Raw genomic sequence first — 20540 nt, 5'->3', positions numbered from 1 at the left:
CAACCTATAAATAAAGTGAAAAAGCAAAATAAATAAATATAAGGAAATAAATTTAAGATTGAATTATTATACAAATAAGAATACTTTCTTTAAAATAGACTAAACGAGCAGTTTGAAAAAAAAATTTGGGGAGGTACTTGGTAATAATGAAAATTTAAGAAGGGGTACGCAGATATCTGAAGTTTGAGAAACACTGTTCTAAACAATGGAACATGACTTTTACAGAGCATAGAAATAAGTATGAAGAATGATCCAAAATCAAAGAAAAGAAATTCGTGAATATGTAAATATACCAGACAATGGAAAAACCTATTTTACCAAATTATATGAAGGTGAAAAAGAAATAAAAATGTATAATAATAAAAATAAAAATACTATCTTTATACTTTATCTTAATCAGAAAACAGTTGAAATTGAAATAAATAATAAGTTAACAGAATCAGTCATCTCAAAATTAAGAAAGAGGATATCATCTGGAACTGATGCAATTTATAATGAAATGCTAAAATATAGAGGTAAAGAAATGACCGAAAACATAAGAAATATAATTAAGCATAAGAATCAACATAAGATCAACAATAAAATCAACATAAGAAGCCTGAATGGCAAAGAAATGGAGCTAGCTGAGGAATTAGATAAGTACCAGATCGATATAATAGGGGTGACTGAAACAAAAAAGTCAAAAACTGGTGTGATCTTTCTGAGCAATAAATACAAAATGTTATATTCAGGCAATGACAATTAAGGAAAAGGAGTAGTCATAGTATTCAACACTATATATGAGGCTAATCTTCTTGAATGGCAGGCAGTCTCAAATAGAGTGATGTGGGCAAATATCAGAATGGGGAACTGGAAAATGAGACTTATTTGTGCCTATGGTCCCACAGAAGGTTCTACTAAGGTAGAAGCGGAGGAATTTTTTGAGGCTCTAGAAAAAGCTACTGACACAATGAAAAATTGGTCCTGGTTGGGGATCTAAATTGCAGAGTATGAAGTGATTGTCAGACAAACAAAAATATTTTGGGAAAATTTGGAGAAATGAGCAAAGCAAATAATGGCAAATACCTGTTGGATTTCTGCTCAGGACATGGACTGGTTATTAGTAATACCATGTTCCAACATAAAAATGTGCACAAATTCACATGGAGAGAACAGGCAAGGAATAAGAAAAGTCTCATTGACTATGTTATTGTTGATAGTGATGTTTTCTCCCTGGTGCAGGACACAAGAACATACAGAGGATTTGAAATTGCAAGCGATCACCATTTAGTTTTGAGCAGGATAAAATTGAATTTCATATTGAAAAGAATAACATGTAAGAAAGTTTTAAAGCGAATAAAAGTTGAGCAGTTCTCAGATGTGAACTGTAGACCTGTTGGATTTCTGCATACATAAAGTACATAAAATACACAAAGATAATTGAAGAAAAAATGAAAGAGTTTCAGAACAGCAACCAAACCTTGGAGATTCAGTGGCAAGCCTTCAAGAAAACACTGATTGATTCAGTCAGAGAGGCATGTGGAGAGTTGTCTGCAAGGATAGAAAAATCAGAACTCCATGGTGGACACAAGAAGTTAAAGAGACAGTGAAGGAAAAGAAGAAAGCATATCAAAAGTTCCTGTCAAATAAGTCAGCTTGTGCTCTGAGAGAATACAGAGACAAATGTAAGAAAGCTAAACACTGTAAAACTAGCTAAACAAAAGTCATGGTAGGACTTTGGCAAGAACATAGAAAATAAACATCAAGAAGGTGGTAAGATATTCTGGAGGTTGTTAAAGAAGCTTAGGAATGGAGGAAAGAGTGCTGTAAAAGGAGTTAGAGATGATAAAGGTGACATGAAAATGGGAGAAAAAGATATCCTTGAAGTATGGAGTAATTACTTCAAAAAATTGCTAAATGAAACAAAAAGTGATAGCACAGTGCTAAAAAAACACTGACCATGCATGCAGTCAGGAATATTCATACTTGAAGTAGAAAAAGCCATCAAAGGCTTGAAATGTGGAAAGGCAGCAGGAGTAGATGATATTTGACCAGAAATGCTGAAGTATGGTGGTATAACAGTCTTAAAGTGGCTGCACTGCATAGTTCAGAAAGCCTGGACAGAGGGACAAATTCCCGATGATTGGAGTAGAGCTCTCGTAGTACCCATATATAAAAAGGGAAATAAAACTGAATGTGAGAATTACAGAGGTATTTCCCTACAGAGTGTTCCTGACAAGATTTATGCAAGTATACTTGAGAAACGGTTGAGAAGAACTGTGGAAGAAAAGCTTGGTGAAGAACAAGCTGGATTCATGCCAAATAGAAGCTGTCAGGATCAGATTTTTACTTTACGACAAATAGTTGAGAAAGCATGGGAATATAACAAAGATCTATATTTAAGCTTTGTTGATCTGGAAAAGGCAGCATATGACAAGGTGCTAAGAGAGAAGCTATTCAATATGCTATAGTTATATGGTGTCAATGGGGCATTATATCAAGCAATACTTAGTCGTTATTTTTAAAGATGAGGATATTAGGAAAGGACATTGTCAGCATCCAGGAATGCATCAGCAGAGCTAATCTAAGGTGGTATGGTCACTTAAACAGAATGGGTGAGGAACGATTAGCAAAAAGTGTTCTCTGCCAGGTTGGCATGAAAATGACCAGAGGAAGACCAAGATATAGGTGGATTGATACTGTACAAAGTTTCTTAGATGATAGAAATATAAGATCAGATAATGTTGGAGTCTTGACAAGTAACAGACTAATTTGGAGGAAAATTGTAAATAGGAAGTTAGTAATGATGTAAATTTTTCACATAGTACTATAATATCCTGTACACCCCTTGGGTGTACATGGCAGGAATTTGATGAGATAATGATGAAACAAGCAATGCATGGCCATCCACTATGAGTGCAATCTCTCTCTCGACAGTTACGCACAGTGCATGACCAGAGAATGTTTTCTTGCATGTCTTGTTTACGTTTGTGCTACCCACATGATGTATCACACAATCTCACATAAGATGAGATGAAAAGTTGAAAATTTTGTTTCTTTATATGCAAAAATGTCAGCCAAAATTTAGTAGCCTTAAAAAATATATCAAGTGCACATTTAGGTTTATTTTATGGCTTGTCATACTGTGGGTTCAGTGCTTTGCTCCCAAGCACATACTTGGTCCTAATAGACATAATTTTACTCATTTCACAGTAAGCACCCATAGTCACTGCACATCAAGCTTTCATGGCAGTCCAAGATGATATGTTAATCATAAATACAAATATAAGCATTACATATCAGTTCAATACAGGAATCCAAGGAAATTAATAACTTAAGGATTAAAAACAAAACATACATAGAACTTGTTCATTCACTGCTGCCTTAGTCCTAGCTGCCCAACTGTTAAACATCAAGGTATCAAAAACCTTCGAGAGAACTTTTTTTTTTTTAAAGATACTTTGCTCCTCTGACCTGAATGATATTTTGAAAGCAATCAAATCCAAAGATCAAGCTCTGAATATTAAATAGGAGCACCAAATAGTAATACGTGTTGACTTGTACGTAGCTGATATATGTACACTAATAACATGATAAAGCAATCAATGAAGGATTAAATAATGATTTCTCAATAGGCAAGAAACCAACTGTTTATACTAAAATATCTCTCATTCTGTTAATGAAGGCATTATAACATGGAACTAAGTCCACAAGATACTTCATCGTTGCTCCCCCCTTCCCTTAAGACTATTCAAAAGAATTATTTTAGCAATCTATGAACAGCTTTTCAAAACATGCATTAAAAATAAATTAATAATAATAACTAACAATTTAACAACTAACTTCATATTATAACATTAAATGAAAGATCAGAAAGATTACTTAGCTATTATTTTTTGCTTAATATATTTCTTCAATTGCTATATCACTCTCTACCAGGCTGTTTGGCCAAGTGATCTCCCCCCACTCTGCAGTATAAAGCCTAGTTCAAATCTCACTATGGCATGCATGTTTGTGTCTTTAGATAGATGATGTTCATTGTCCAGTGAAAGGTCATAACCAAACTTCATGAAGCAACTTGGTTACTACTGTTCGACCACAGATGAGAGAACCCTCACCACTTCCGCGCATGTCAGAAGGCAATTCCGTTCTGATAATAGGGTAATCAATGTCTTGTGGGATGAGTTTGTTTATTAGTACCATTACAGTATGCCAGGAGTGCATTGCTGGAAACAGAGTATTCAGAAAGTAAATGATAATAATGAAGCTGCAGTTTTCTAAAGATCATTCCTTGTGAACTTCATACAGTTGAACTCTTACTTTTAGTAAAAAAACATACTAAGGATATTTCCAGACCAAAGACCAATAAGCACAGTACTATGCTAATAAAAATTCATTACACCAAATACCCACCATAAACTATTTTTGTAGCCTTTATGAGAGCTATCGATATGGATTTCGCCAATCTTGATCCACGGTTGATCGAGCCTGCACCACCCACCTCTGAACTCAAACCATGGTAAGGTATGGAGAAACCCACCTGGTTGCTCTCAACATTTCTAAATTGTGTGATCAGATCTGGCATAGACTTTCTTAGCAAACTACTAAAGTCTGCCTTCTACCCTTTGCAAATACCAGACTCTCTATCATTCTTTACTATATATCATGATAAATGGTTTCCCTCTCCTTGGATTTCCCCTATTAATGCAGGAGTACCTCAGGTTTCTGTGCTTCACCCACTCTCTTTCTCTCATACATAAATTACCTTCTCTCATTAAGTTCACCTATTCACAGCTTAGCTGATGAATTAAGTTCCATTCCTCTTTTTCATTCAAAAACCCTTCTAGTGCCCAATTATTAGAAGCCTCACAAATTACCATAACAATGCCCTAATGGAGCAGGAATGAGATTTGCTCATTTTTTGATGCTACCAAATTTCAGTCCTGTCCAATTTCTTGCAAGATAGATCCTTGCATCACTTCCCCTGTCTTTTGACAAACCTATATATCCAAACATGATCAGATTATCCTTCTTGGGCTGACCAATGCCAAACCTTTTCTGGCATAAACACACCCGAGTCATAGTTTCTAGCATCCCCCCCCCCCCAAAAAAAAAAACCTGTACATTTTTACCCAAGGTACTTCTCACTTGTACAACTGCTTACTCGCATTTTCCCCCAAAAACTTAAAGCGAAAAAAAAATCATAAAAAACTTGAAGCGAATAGGAGCTTCTTACCAAGAAGCTCCTATTCGGCATCGCTATTTCCAGCCTCGAGAGCGGTTTCCTTGTGTGCATCGTCAAAGTCATCTACCCAAATAACATCATCTTTCCCATTATTTCAAGCAAAAATTATCAGTAATTTACAAGACTTGAGATACGTAATGAACAATCCTTCATTAATGACCAATGAGAAGTGAAAGCAGAGCACAAAATAGAACCAATAGTTGGCCAGTAGAGATAGAGCAGCTATGAAGACATGCATATGATTGGTGCAACCCAAAGACAAAAGCAAGCCAACAATCAAGCTGGCTCTCAATTCAATAATTGAGTTGAAATGTTAATTCTCTTCAGCCGAATTGCATAATATCTGAAACACATTCACTATATATTTCTTAGTTTTAACACGTTCATGACAGGGTGGTGTCAAACAAAACCATATGTTGCACTGGCAACATATGGTTTTGCTCGAGTCTATACAGCAGTTTCTGTTGGACGGGACATGTGATTCATTAGTTAGTGCCGTTTTTATCCCAGTTGTCTCTAATTGCACTATTTGTTGAGAAATATATTACACAGCCTGCAAATGTCTCTGTACCTTATTCAGGGACATAACAAAACTAATTATTTTTCATGCATCTGCAGTATAGTAGCTGTTGTGGAGGGCATGTTGCTTACTGCAGGGAGCGAGTTACTATCGCCCAGACATTCATGTCTTGGTGATAGTAACTCGCAATTTGAATAGAATCCATACGTAATATAATTTAATATATATATTTTTCCTCAATATATATAATTTATTAAGAAATATATACATTTAAATTAATTCTTTTTTCTTAGTAATGATTCCATGCGTTAATGACGCATAGCCGAAAATTGCCATGTACCCCTGAAGACCTTTCCATGTAATCTCTCCCCCAAAGGGGGGGGGGGGGTACATGGAAAGTATACCACAGTATACATACATGGAAAGTATACCAAGGGGATGACATTCTTTGAGAAACACTGCTCTATACCAACACCATCTAATGCCCACCACAAGTATTATTTTGTCTATAAAGTATCTGTTTTGAAGGGCTGATTTGTCTGTTTGCAGTATGAAAAACCCTGCAACCTCCATGTGCAATCAGCTGTCACCTTCAATTGAAAAAAAAAAACTTGAAAAATTGAATATATATAGTGAAGTGTCAAAGTCCCTCCCTTCCTCTATCATTCTAATTCTGTCTGTCACTCTATATTAGAATGATAGAGGAAGGGACTTGGAGACTTCAGTATTAAACTACAGTATAGACTTATTTTATTTTTAGAAGATTCTCTTGATCCTTATATTCTTATTGCTTATGCTCTTGTTAGAAGTTAAAAAACTATTTTATAGCTGCAAAAAAGAAAACCTTGTGGAGGTATTATAAGGATAAAGTTGATCAACAAGTACATGAATAGTATTGTACATGGCTCAAGTAGAAAAAGTGATTAGCATGATAAGGAAGGCAAAATAAGATCATAAGAAGAAATTAGCTGAACAGGCCAAAGGAAATTGCAGAGATTTCTTTCACTATGTGGCAAGTAAAAGGATGAACAACTGTAGAAGGATAACTTCAACAAGCGCTGATGGTAGTAAGGTTATAGAAGTAGACAAAACAGTTAAGTTACTGAGTCACCCCACTTTGCGAGAGTCTATCATTCAAGTGAGGATACTGCTGTGATAGGAAATGTGAAAACAGAGGTTGATGAATTGGAAGTACGGGATACGAGATCATGTATTATAAGAATGTGTAGGAACTGGTACTCTTCTGCCTAGGTTGTTTAAATTAAAGTCTCAGCTCTGGTATATGAGGTGTGGCTATTAAATAACGACACTGGTTGTAAAAAATGTGGTTTATTATTACAATTGTACAACTTAATTGTTATCCCCCTTCAACATACTCCCCTCCTCTATCTATACACCGTTGCATACGAATTTTCCATTGTTGGAAGCAGTGCTGCAAGTCATCAGGTGTTATCTGCTTCCAAAACCCTGCCGTTTTCTCCTTTACCTTATCCACTGCAAGTCCAGCTGGGAAGAACCCGACTTGCAGGAGAAGATCATCACATGTGATGAGACATGGATTTTCCAGTACGATCCAGAAACAAAGAGACAATTGATGCACTGGAAAACTCCCACATCACAGAGAATGAAAAAAGCAAGAATGAGCAAGTCAAAACTGAAGGCAATGCTGATCTTTTTTTTTAATTTTTTTATATTATTATTTTTTTTTAGTATCAATGCCGTGGTAATGGTTGAATGGGTACCAAAGGGTCAGACAGTTAACCAACATTATTACTGCAGTAATAAATTCTAGACCTTTCAATGTTTTGAGAGTGGTAGTAAATGTATTGGAAAAGTTGGTCAGAAGCAGAATTCAGGAATGGTGGATAAGAATATAATGACTAATCGACCGACCTTTGCTGGCAAAGGTCAGTCGATTGGTAGAGCCTCTGCTACTAATGACTCACAAAACGTTAAGCAAGTTTGAGCACAGCTAGTAGTTGGAAGGGATTCAATTGTTCGATGCTGTTGGCACGCTCTCCCTCGACGAGTCTTTGGACTCCCTGGAGGTGTCACATAATAATAACTATTGGGAGGGGGCAGAAGCAACAAAGCCTGCCCCCTCAAATTAAAAGAGTTGGTAAATTACAAAGGCAAAACTGACTCAGAACAGCACAGTTGGCCTTGCCTTAGTAATTTATTAACTTATTATAACAGAATGACAGCTAAGTTGGACGAATGAAATGGCTACATGATACTTCTAGATTTTGCAAAGGCATATACGAGGATTCCACATGGAACTCTGTTATGCAAACAGTAACAAATGTGGATGGATATGAAACTGGTGATATGGATACGAGAGTGGTTGATAGACAGATGACAATAATATAAATATGTGGAGGAGCAGAATGAAGAAAGCAGGTGACTAGCAGTATATCTCAAGACTACATGCTTGGGCCACTGCTGTTTGATTTGTACACATAAATGAAGTAATTTGAAGAGAAATATTCAGTTTTTTGCTGATAATGCAAAATTGGGCAAGGTAATAGTTAAAGTGATGTGAAGAGTTTAATGATTTAAATAGGCTGTCATGGGCAAATAATAGCTGTATGGGCAAAAGATAATGGATATCATTTTAATGTGGAGAAATGTAAAGTTATCCATTTTGAGATAAATAGCCACACAAAGATACCACAGTTTTACAGAACTGATGGAGAGGAAATATTTCATCTTCATCAGAACAAGAGAGGTAACTTCTGGAAAATAAATAAGAATATGATTAGCAAGTGAGTGAACTAGATTTTTTGCTTGAAGAGTGGTGCACGAGTGCAATCAGTTGCCACATTCAGTTGTGAGGGCTTTGTCTGTCAGTAACAGACAAAGCCCTCACAAAGCCCTGGTTAACGTACCCACTTTCCAATTAACAGACTTCCAGGACAGGTATAACAGATATTATGTAGATAGTTTGCATCTCCCCATGATGAATCATCATCATCCTCAAATTGATATGATCCTTCAACCATGCAATAATAATAACTTTCAATTGAGTGGGGAGGGGAAAGAGCTATATTTCAAATATTTTTTATTATATCAGTTCATCGGTTTCAATTAAAATTAAAATTCTTTTTGAGTTAGGTTAGTGACTGAAGAGGAAGGACAGATAAATTTCTCATTTTGAATGAGTAGAGAATTTGGAAACTTGACTGTGCTTTAATTTTGCTATGTCTTAACAAAAGTTATAAGGAATGTATTGGCTGTTGTAAATTTGAGCTTTCAATTGAGAGAGAGAGAAAAAAAAAAGTAATGATTTGTAAGTGCTTTTTTTCCTTTTCTGTTATTCATTGAATGATTTTTCACTTGCCTTTTTTTTTTTTTTTCCCACATTATTCATTACTGAGTGGATGTGTGTGTAGCATAGTCTTTTGGATTTTCTAATTTCAGCAGTTATTATTACACTAATTTGCATATACCATTCTTAATGTTTCAGTTTTGAGGATGAGGGAATGAATTTCCCCCAAAATACATCTCTGTCAGATTGTTGATCCAGGAATTAAAAGCTTAGTTTTGATTTGTTTAATGAATTTTCAAAAAAACTAATTGGAATTTCAAAAGAAACTGAAATTGTAACTTAACCAAAATGCAACACCAATAGTATATAAGACAATATTTAAACCAATTTTAACTTGCAGTGTCAGAAATAAAAACATTTAATCATAGACTAGATATGGTTCTTAGGAAAATTAGGGAAGGAAAGAGACAGCATCAGTGGTAGTCATATTAAAAATGAAGATACAAGAAAGGAACTTACATTATCAGCATTGAAGAATGTGTGAGCAAAACTAATCTATGGTATAAAATCCAGTATTTTCAGGGAGCTCTTGGGTACTACTCTCAGTTAAGAGAACAGTATTCAATGGTTAGACAGATTTGTGATTTGTATAGGGTCAGGAGCTGGTTGGAGTTAAAGTAATGCCTCAAGCAAAAGAGTAAGCCAAATTTGCTCTTTAGCTTGAAAGAAAATTTTCTGCTTAATGAATTTTCAAAGAAACTAACTGGAATTTCAAGAGAAACTGAAATTGTAATTTAACCAAAATGCTACACCAATTTTTGGATGCAATATTTGTGTTATTTTTGTGCCAAGAGAGATTTGAGGATAGAGTTATTCTGAGAAGATGAATCTCATCTTATGTTTGAGTATTGTCAAGGGTAAAATTGGAAGAACCGGTTTCCTTCTGTTGTCTTCAGTATTGTCACATCTTGCATTTTGGTCTTCTGACACACTACCAAAAGAGCAGTTAGATTGAATGACAATCCCTCTCTCACTAATACACTCCACTTACTTTTTCACAGGCATTCAGTCTCTGCAGTCTGTATCTTCTATAAATACTTCTATGGCCACTGTTCATCAGAATTGGTGAACTCTTGCAAATGCATGCAGCAGCTAACAAACATCCTGTAGTTCAACTCCAAACCCACAGAAGAAATTTCTCCTTCTCTTCATTTATCCCTTCCACTGCTACCCTCTGTAAGAGTCTTCCACCACATGTTTCTCAAGAAATACAACCCACTGCTTTTCAAGTCAAATGTGATTAAGTTCATTATTGCCCATCCATGGTACTGGCATACTATAAGTTGAACAACCTCTCATGGATGGTTTCTCCATAAAAAAAAAAGTCAGATACTCATTTTCCATTCTATTCAAATGATTTCAGTACAGATCAAAAAATATATATTATTTGGTCATGAAATGATATTATCTTTATATCAGAGAAGTTTGTACTGTTTCAGTTTTTACTTTCTTATCTATTTTATCTATGAGACAATAAAAATGGTATAAAAATGAAAATTCATTTCTATGGCAGTTTAAAATTCAACATTGTAGAAGAGGGCAACTTATATTTTCTTTTAACATAAATGCTTAGTATTGAACTTATGATTCGAAAAGGATGACAGATTGCCTTTTCTGCACTTTTGATTTTGGTAATGCTTAATTAAATATCCTTAACGACCCTCGACACCGCAAGGTAAAAGAGGGTATAAGGAAGAAGATGAGAACTTTAAATATTTTCTGGTCTATTCTTTACTATTTTATTAGTTTACACTGTTTTCCTATCCTGCTACTTGGTGTATTGATCACCTAAAGAATTAAGATTTTCCTGGCTTTTTTTTTTTTTAATTGTAAATCCCACCCATAAAATGTCTGTAGTCCTACAGCACATTAGTGCTATAAATATTTTAAGTATAGTACTGTGGGCAGGCAAAGGATTAGACAATCCAAAATCCGTGCTCTAGAGACCTAACGCCAAAGAACTCTTTCAAGTCACTTCAAGCCTTTTATAATAAGCATGGTATTTAACTGAGGTTTATTTTTTATTTTTTTACAGCTTAGTGTTTAATGGAGTGCTTAATGGTCAAAGCTCTGTAACTGGGAGGAAACCTTTACACATATAGCCTTATTAGGAATGAGGAGAAACAACCAGGGCTTCTGAACTAACATCCAATCCTCACCTTCTCATAGTTCAGTATCCATTGTAGATATCTGACAGAATGAGGATAGGCTGGCAATTTTAGCCGACCAAATTATATTCTTATTGGTTTACACCATAATGCAAAATGATGGTACAAAAAAAGTTATTACTGGAATAAATCCCACTCAATATCAGCAGAGTTCAAGGTTGGTACTGTCAATGTAAGAAGCATCGATGGAAAAAAAAAAAAAAACTATCAGAAGAATTGAATAACTACCATATTGATATAATAAGTGTTACCGAAACAAAGAATTAAAAAATTGAAGAGATCTTTTGAAGTAACAAATACATGATTTTATATTGAGGAAATAATAAGGGGAAAAGGAGTAGCTAAAGAATTCAACACTAAATACAAAAGGTAGTCTTCTCGAATTGCAGGCAATAAAGTAGTGGCATGGACATATATCAGAATAGTGAATTGGATAATGAGATTTATTTGTGCCTAGGTCTCACTAAAGGTTCTACTAAGGAAGGAATGGAAAAATTTTTCAAGGCATTAGAGAAGGCAGAAAGTTGGTCCTTGTTAGAGATCTTAACAGCAGAGTATGAAAGGATTATCAGACCTAAAGAAATGTTTTTGAAAATTTGAAGAAAAGAGCAAAGCTAATAACGATGGTAAGTACCTGCTGATTTATGTTCAGGACATGGACTAGTTATTACCAACACAGTGTTTCAAGATAAAAATGTGCACAAATGCATGGAGAGAAGACGCAAAAAGTAAGGTCTCATCGACTATGTTTTTATTGATGGTGACATTTTCCCACTGGTTCAGGATGCAAGAGTATGCAGATGATTTGAAATACGAAGTGATCACTATTTAGTTTTGAGTAAGATAAATTGAATTGCATATTGAAAAGAAGAGTGCTTAAGAAAGTTTTAAAATGAATCACAGTTCAGCAGCTTTCAGAGGTGAACTGCAGACTCAAATAAACCAACATTATTCAAGAAAAAATGAAAGAGATTAATCACAAGAATTAAACCTTAAAGATTCAGTGCCAAACTCTGGAGAAAACATTGACTGATTCAGCTAGAAAGGCATGTGGTGATGCTCTGCAAAGAAAGAAAAAGTGGAACTCCATTGTGGATTCACTAAGTTAAAGAAGCAGTAAAGGAAAAAAAGAAAGCATAGTGAAAGTTTCTAGTGAGCAAGTTAGTTTGTGCTCTTAGAGAATACAGAGAAAAATGTAAGAAAGCGAAACGAGAACTGAGTAAAACTAGCTAAACAAAAGTGATGGAAAGAGAATGGTAAGAATATTGAAAATAAATATCAGGAAAGTAGCATAACATTCTGGAGGCTATTGAAAAAGCTTAGAAATTGGGAAAAGATTAATGTACAAGGAATCAGAGATGATAAAGGAAAAATGAAAACTTTAGATAAAGCTATTCTAGATGTCTTGAGTAATTACTTTGAAATTATGCTAAATTAAACAAGTAGCGACAGTGTGGTGGTAGAAAACACTCAACAGAAATGCATTCAGAAATATGTATCAATGCTTTAAGTAGAAAAAATCATTAAAAACCTGAAATGCTCAGATGTGGAGGTATAAATGTTTTACAGTCGCTGCATTGCATTGCATAATTCAGAAGGATTAGAGGATCAAATTTCAGGAGATTGGAGTACAGCTCTCATAGTACCTATTTATAAAAAATAGAGAAAATAAAACTAAATGTGAGCATTACACTGAATTTCCCTATTGAGTATTCCAGGTAAGATTTATGCAAGTATACTTCAGGAAACCGTTGACAGAAAAATTGAGGAAGAGAAACTTGAAGAACAAGCTGGATTCAGGTCAAATAAGATGGTCAGCATCAGATTTTCCCTTTAAGACAAATAATTAAGAAATTATCAAATTCCTGACATGTACCCTCAAGGGTACATGTCAGGAATTTGATATAAGGTATAAGGAATTTGATATAAGGAATAAGGTACACGATATGATAGTACTACATGAAAAATTTACATCATTACTAACTTCCTATCTACAATTTTCCTCCAAATCAATCTGTTACCTGTCAAGACTCCAACATTATCAGATCTTATATTTCTATCTTCTAAGGCACTTTTTTACTGTATCAATCCACCTATATCTTGGTGGATTGATACAGTAAAAAGGTCTGGTCTTTTTCCTGCCAACCTGGCAGAGAACATTTGTTTTGCTTAATTAAAACAAGTGTTAATTAAGAAATCATGGGAATATGACAAGGTACCAAGAGAAAAGCTGTTCAAAAACACTGCAGTTATATGGTGTAAATGGGAACATTATATCAAGCAATACATAGTCTCTATTTAAGCTGTAAGTCAGCAGTTAAACTTGAAGGAGGCACAGGAAGATGGTCTCATGTTAAATCAGGTGTGAGATGAGGATGTACATTATCTCTACAGTTATTCATCATTTATATAATTCATATTATGAAAGAAAGTGGCTTAAACTTGTTATCAATATTAGTACAAGTCTGAAGGATTTCTTAACTAAAGCATAACTGCTGTAGTAAATTTGCTATGAAAATCAGCAATAAAAAGACAAAGACAATGAAATTGTCTTTGTCTTTTTATAAGAAACACTGAAAACATTGAAAAGATGTCTTCAATGTTTCTGCCTGTTTTCAGAAACATTGAAAACCTCAACTGCATCCTGAATGGAGAACCTATAGAACATATAAAACTTTTAGCTATTTAGGCACAATTTTTTCATGAAGATATCAAATTAAATATGGAAATAGACTCAGAATGAGCAAATCTGGTATGTTAGGAAGTCAACTGAATAAATTTATATGGAATAAGAGAGAAATGAGTTAAAACCCTAAATTAACTGTATACAATACAGTGTTCAAACCAAGATCTAAGAATTGTTAGAAATAAAGCACTTAAAAGACTGGAGACCATAGCTATAAGAGCTCTGAGAAAGTTTATAGGAGTGAACAGATGGCATCAATGGTAGTATCATATTTAAAATGAGGATATTTAGAAAAAAACTTGCCAATGTTAGCATTTAGGAATGTGTTAGAATGGCTAATATTGGGTGACATGGTCACTCGAAAGATTATCAAAACAAGTGTTCTTTGCCAGGTTGGCAGAAAAAATTCATAGAGGAAGACCAAGACATAGGTGGATTGATACAGTAAAAAGTGCCTCAGAAGAGAGAAATATAATATCTGATAATATTGAAGTCCTGAAAGATAATAGATTAATTTGATATGCACACATGTGACTAGAAGAATAATTTTATCTGCAAACTCTCATCACACATATGTAACACACCCACACACACATTCAACTTTAATTTTAAATGCCAAGAAAGTAAAAATTGGAATTTTCTGAAAACTAGAAAATAGGTGAAAATTCTAGAAATAAATAAGTTTTTCACATGAGTTTTCCTCCATTTTTAGAGTTTGTTATTATTATGCCACTTCATGGTATTCCTATATAGAATCAAATGTGTATTATAAAATACTTTAGTTAAGTGGAACAGATAAACTTAGAATTCAATATCGCACATATTAACCACAATGAAAATTATTTAATGTAAATATTTCATCCTAAGTATCTTAGGACATCATCAGTACAGTAGTTTAAACAATAATAGGAATAACATACAGTTAGGGCGCATGATTACAATAGAATCTCATTAAACGTGCATAGCGTGTTACAGAAGTTAAAAAAAAAAAAAAAAAAAAAAAAAAAAAAAAAAAAAAAAAAAACTAATAATTATTTTACACAATTTTGTATGACAATTTCCCATACTTTAGGAATAGTAAGAACATCGTTGCGGTTTAAATTTGGTCTGTGTAGTAGGGCTTCAGAACTTTCTTTATATAAATGTTCATGTTTATATAAAGATCTATGTAAAAGTTTAGACTTTTCCCAATGGATCCTATGGCTTGGATTTTCAATTCCGTGTTGAGAGAGGCCAGATTTTTGCGGTTTAAAAAGACGAATGTGGTCTTCATGTTCCGAGATGAGTTTCTCAACTGACTTACCTGTCTGTCCAAAGTAAGACAATTTGCATGAGCATGGAATCTCAAACTCCAGGCAACATCAAAGGTGAGAGTTTGTCCTTAGGAGAAGGTAACAAGTTGTAAATTTGGTTGATAGGTTTTTAAGTAGTGGCAAAATTGTATTTTTTCATAATTTTAGAAAGACGTTCGGAGATGCCTTTGATGTAAGGTATGGGAATCCTATGGACTTCTTCTTGGCTGGTTTGATGTGTGGGAAAGTTACTGATGATTTTTTGAGTTGTTTTAGGATTATATCCATTTAGGATGGCACACAAATTCTGCTCCTCTGAAGAATCTCTAAACCAAGAATTAGAAGTAATCAAAAATACAGCCATCCTAAATGGACATAATCCTAAAATAATTCAAAAAATCATCAGTCACTTTCCCACACATCAAACCAGACAAGAAGAAGTCCATAGGATTCCCATACCTTACGTCAAAGGCATCTCCGAACGTCTTTCTAAAATTATGAAGAAATACAATTTTGCCACTACTTACAAACCTATCAACCAAATTTACAACTTGTTACTTTCTCCTAAGGACAAACTCTCACCTTTGATGTTGCCTGGCGTTTTTTTTTTTTTTTTTTTAATTTTTAACTTCTGTAACACGTTACGCACGTTTAATGAGATTCTATTGTAATTGCGCCCTAACTGTATGTTATTCCTATTATTGTTTAAACTACTGTATTGATGATGTCCTAAGATACTTAGGATGAAATATTTACATTAAATAATTTTCACTGTGGTTAATACACGTGTTTCTTTTAATTATGATCTCACCACAGGTTTCGTTATTTAAAAAAAAAATAATAATAATTTATTTACCTTTTTGCTGGATCTTTCTGCAAACAGTCTGATATCATTTTCCGAATGTTTTTGCCATAATTTTTGTATTGGTCCTTTTCTTCAACTACAGAATCAATAGTAGGAGGATCATTTTGAAGAGTCAACATCAGCACCTTAAAGATTAAACAATTTTTATTCATTATGGACAATTAAAATATTATCCAATCACAAAACGTATATTGATGGTTTTAACTTCTTAGCTGTCATCACATGAGTATTTAAATCACAAAACATTGTGTCTTGAAGTAATGGCTGATTCTCAAGGGATATGAAAGTCAAGGCATGAGATAATTCAGGACCAATAATGTTTTAAAAGATTAACGAGATGCTATATTTATATTTTGTATTGGGTGATATTTTATTAAAGTATATATTACTATTCAATAATATACCATGGCTGTTAAGCATTATTAGAGTAATGCTTCTGGTTACTAAAAGTGCACCAGAAGAATCGCATTTTTAAAGCATTACACAGAGGTGCCAATTATCCCAATTTACCATACAATGAGACTATTTTTGGTAGATTCCAACATGTCGTATTAATGTGCACATCAGCAAAACTGTACTCCTAAACAAAGTAATTAAAGCTAAGAAGCATTTAGCATCTAGCAGTTCATTGACTAATATAGTCAAGGCAGTTTCTTATGCTATCAAAAGGTATCTACTTCTAAAATTCATTTCCCTTATTAGTAAAAGAAATCAACATGAATCATCTGTAAATGTTGAGAAGCTTAATAATAACTGAAATTATCTTCTAACAGAAGATGACATTATCATGCATGATTTTGTTGATTCTGCTGTTTTCCAAATAATCTCTGATTATTTTTCTCAAAAAAATCTGATTAGTACTTGTGTAGCCAAGAGTAAAGCTAACAGTTCAGAGCATTTAAAAAAAAAAAAAAAAAACATTCAGAGAGATCTAATGTGAACATTCAACCTCTCTCTTATTTGTAGACCAAACAAGACTGCAAGTTATATAACTTTCTTGATGAAGTTAGCTTTTAAAATAATGATTTAAAGGATTTCACAGCAGGGTGTCATAGTCATGTCACAATTTTGCAAGATTTTTATAAATATGAAAACAGAAATCATTTTGTAAAAATGAATATAGTGTAAAAGATTATTTCAATTTACAAAATGAAGAGTTTACTGATTTATGAAATGATCAAAGATTGCAAAAAAAATACGACTTATTACTCAAATGTTTTAGGATGTGTGCTGTCAAACATTTCTGCAATAATGAAAATACTGCTATAAATAATAATGCTTCAATTTTCTGCTACTTACCTCTGTGAGTGGGGTGTTATAAGCACTAACAAACATTAAAAGCAAGAAAAATGAGAGATTGCTATCCATTTAAGAATTAAAAGTTAAATGTTTATCCACAGTTCAATCATGAATTAATAATATGAAGAAGCACCAGGCACAAGTATCATATAAGTTTAGTTTATAATTAATTACTTATTAATATATGGATAAATAACAGTTTATAATGCTATATTAATTCTGATTAATGAAATAGTTTATTTATTACTTTTTTTTCTTCCTTTGTCCATATATTTATTAATAACAGAAAAAGGAGATGGCACAAATGTTTTAAAAAAAGTTTCAAGGATTAAAAAAAGGTTGAGATAGAGACTGTGTGTTTATTATAAAGGTTAAACTGTTTTCTTTTCATAGGCCTTTTTAAAATGGTCTCCTAAAGTGTATAATAGTAGGCTTCTCTATTTAGCTTGATAGTACTGGTTGCACAATCACTTACCTCTCAAGCAAATGTCATCACTAACAATATGCTATCACTGGGATATCTCCTTCTTGCATTAAATTTGATTACTCCTTTATGTTAATTTAAAGAAAGCATTGTATCAAATTTAAGGTCTTTGTTGTATTTAATGGCCTCAGATTAGTTGAAAAGACTTTATGAAATGTCTTTCCTTTTGGATTATTTTTCTGGTAAATTTATATAAATTCATCCTTCATTATGGACTTCACTACACTTCACAAAACTTTTTAGTTTTGTGAAGTGCAAAACTGAAGGCAAAAGCAAGGAGAAAATATTAAAACCACTGGAGAAAAGAGTACCACTGTGTCATCAACTAAAAATAATCGCAACATACTTTGGCATGTCATCATTGTGAAGACAGATGGTTTATAAAGGAATTCAAGTCGTTGCACTATGAAGATGGAGTTGCATTAATTAAACTCTAGAATGTACAAGCTTTCTGGAGTCTTTTAAAGTTGAGAAATTTAGGTTTCACAACGCTTAGATTTTCAAGCATACACACACACAAATGCTGTGACAGACTTGGCCAGAAATTTCCCAGAATTTTATTGACCAATTTTACCATTTACTGATTTCAAAAAATTTATATTACCAGCAGAAGAACAGTATCAAAATAACATGAAATGTAAAGAATGTGTCAATTGCTGCTGATGTCATTAACACGTTCGCTGCCAACTATGAGTATACTCGTAGTTGGCAGTATAAGCATGTTAATTCGGACCCTTGGCTTGTGTATAAAGTGGAGAGCATGTTGGGGGGGGGGGCTTGGTAAAAGGAAAATAATTTCAGCAAAAGTATAGTATATTATAAGAGGTATCGTGGCATAAAATGTGTATTTATTGATGCAAATAAAACAATTTTTTGAAGTTTTTTCAACATATACATATATTTTTATAGGATATATCATAATCTGAGTCATCGCTTGAGTCATCTGTAGGATTATAATCATCTTCCGAATCTGAACCAAATAATTCATTCCATTCATCATCGCTCATATTAGTGTAAGCTTCTAATTCTTCATCAGTAAGCTTTCTTTTACTGGCGATGGCATAAAGGTTTTTATTTAGATAATTTTAAGTAATTGTAAGACTATATGCAATAAACCTACTGCACTGAATGCTGAACATCACTGACTCTGAACTCAAGTTACACAGTCGTCAGTGCATGTAAGACATAGGTGTGTGTGTGGGGGGGGGGATACAAGATTACTCATAGTTGGTGTATGAAACAAAATTCTGTCTGATAAGCCTGCTACGAGATAACTTGTACTGACCTTGTAGAAGTGAAACTATGCCTGAGGAGCATGGCAGTGAACGTGTTAAACAAAAATTAGTTAAGAAAATCAAACATTCCATTAGTGAGTCTTCTACTGTAGATGCATACATAAAAATTGGAAGAAGCATTTGTTTATATAACTCTTCTTCAAAATACAACTGCAGCGTACTTTGAAACAAGAGAGTGAAATGAACAAGTTCTTCTTGTCATCGAAGACTAGTGATTGGTTACTAGACACTGAAACAGTACGTAACATGCTGGGAAAAAAATTAACTAATGGCAAATTAAAGAGCAACATGTCAGAGCTTAAAAATTATTCCACATAATTTCAACTTGGCTGTTTTAAATTTTATTATTAAAGATGTTCTCTTTGTTGTTGAAATTGAAATGTTGGTAAATATATTATCTTTTACCACAATTCATCCAAAAATAAGTAAACAAATTTTTGTAGCCATTGGATTTTAGCTATATTTCTGAAGTCCTGGTAAAGGATAGAGTAGTTTTAGGAAGAATGGAAGAGATAGAAAAGGAGAGAAGTACTACTAATGATATCAGATAATTTGAGTCCAGTAGTTAGGTTAGACACTAATAAAAGAAATAAATGTCCCAAATTAGCAGTGAGTCTGAGGTTATGTCTTGCAAAATGGAATGGAAAATAAATACATATAGAAGGCTGTTGCTATAGACCTGATAGTTCAGTTACTTAGGATGCCGAAACTGCAATACCAAATTGTCCTAATGAGTAATAAATGAATAATCATTATTATTCATTAAGGCATATTACATGCTGAATTACACAGCTGGAAATCATGACACTCAGTCCCACAGTACCCATTACTGAATGGGAAAGATATTAATAGTGCATGGGAAGTTTTGAAAAGATGCAAAATGGTGAGGGGAGTGATGACACACATATATAAAGCATAAGCTCAAAAAGTGAGAAGTAATGTATGTAAATCAAAAAGACAGAATGAATGTGGAAGAACAATTTTTATTAATGCAAATAGTACCCTTGTAACAGAAGCTCAAATAAGGAGTACTCTGTGCTAAGATCTATCAGCCAGTTGTATGTAACATGGTCAATAGTGCTACCAGTACATTGGATGAAGAAAGAGACACACATTCATAGATTCAAGAGCAATTTGTAGAATCTGAATAAGAGTCAGGCAATAGGAGCAGATTGGTTATTAGCCCATATTCTGATCAATCCTTTAGAATGTATTTCATCTGAATTGGCTAGACCCTTTGATATGGTTGTATAACTCGAGTCTCAGGTCAGGAACAATCCCACAAGAATGTATGACAGTTCCATTGTACAAATGTGGTACAAAAAACTAATGTGCTTAACTACCAACTTACATCTCTGGAGTGGTAATAAAGATTTTAG

The 20540-nt window shown here is 33.6% G+C and overlaps 1 protein-coding gene across 3 annotated transcripts in view; it reads right to left on the bottom strand.

Moving 5' to 3' along the window:
• Nucleotides 1-20540, bottom strand: part of fray (oxidative stress responsive kinase frayed) — a 570703-nt gene that overhangs the window by 263600 nt on the left and 286563 nt on the right. For all 3 annotated transcript variants that reach the window (XM_090411795.1, XM_090411792.1, XM_090411793.1), the window contains exon 9: nucleotides 16075-16208. In XM_090411795.1, coding sequence (XP_090267921.1) covers nucleotides 16075-16208 — 134 coding nt within the window. The remainder of the gene's footprint in view (nucleotides 1-16074; nucleotides 16209-20540) is intronic.

Source organism: Typopeltis vanoorti, chromosome 22 (assembly GCF_054136105.1).
Source record: "Typopeltis vanoorti isolate ZY-2024b chromosome 22, IOZ_Tvanoo_1.0, whole genome shotgun sequence".
NCBI lineage: Eukaryota > Metazoa > Arthropoda > Arachnida > Uropygi > Thelyphonidae > Typopeltis > Typopeltis vanoorti.
Note: the sequence above shows the minus strand (reverse complement) of the source record. Positions and strands in the feature narration are given on the sequence as shown.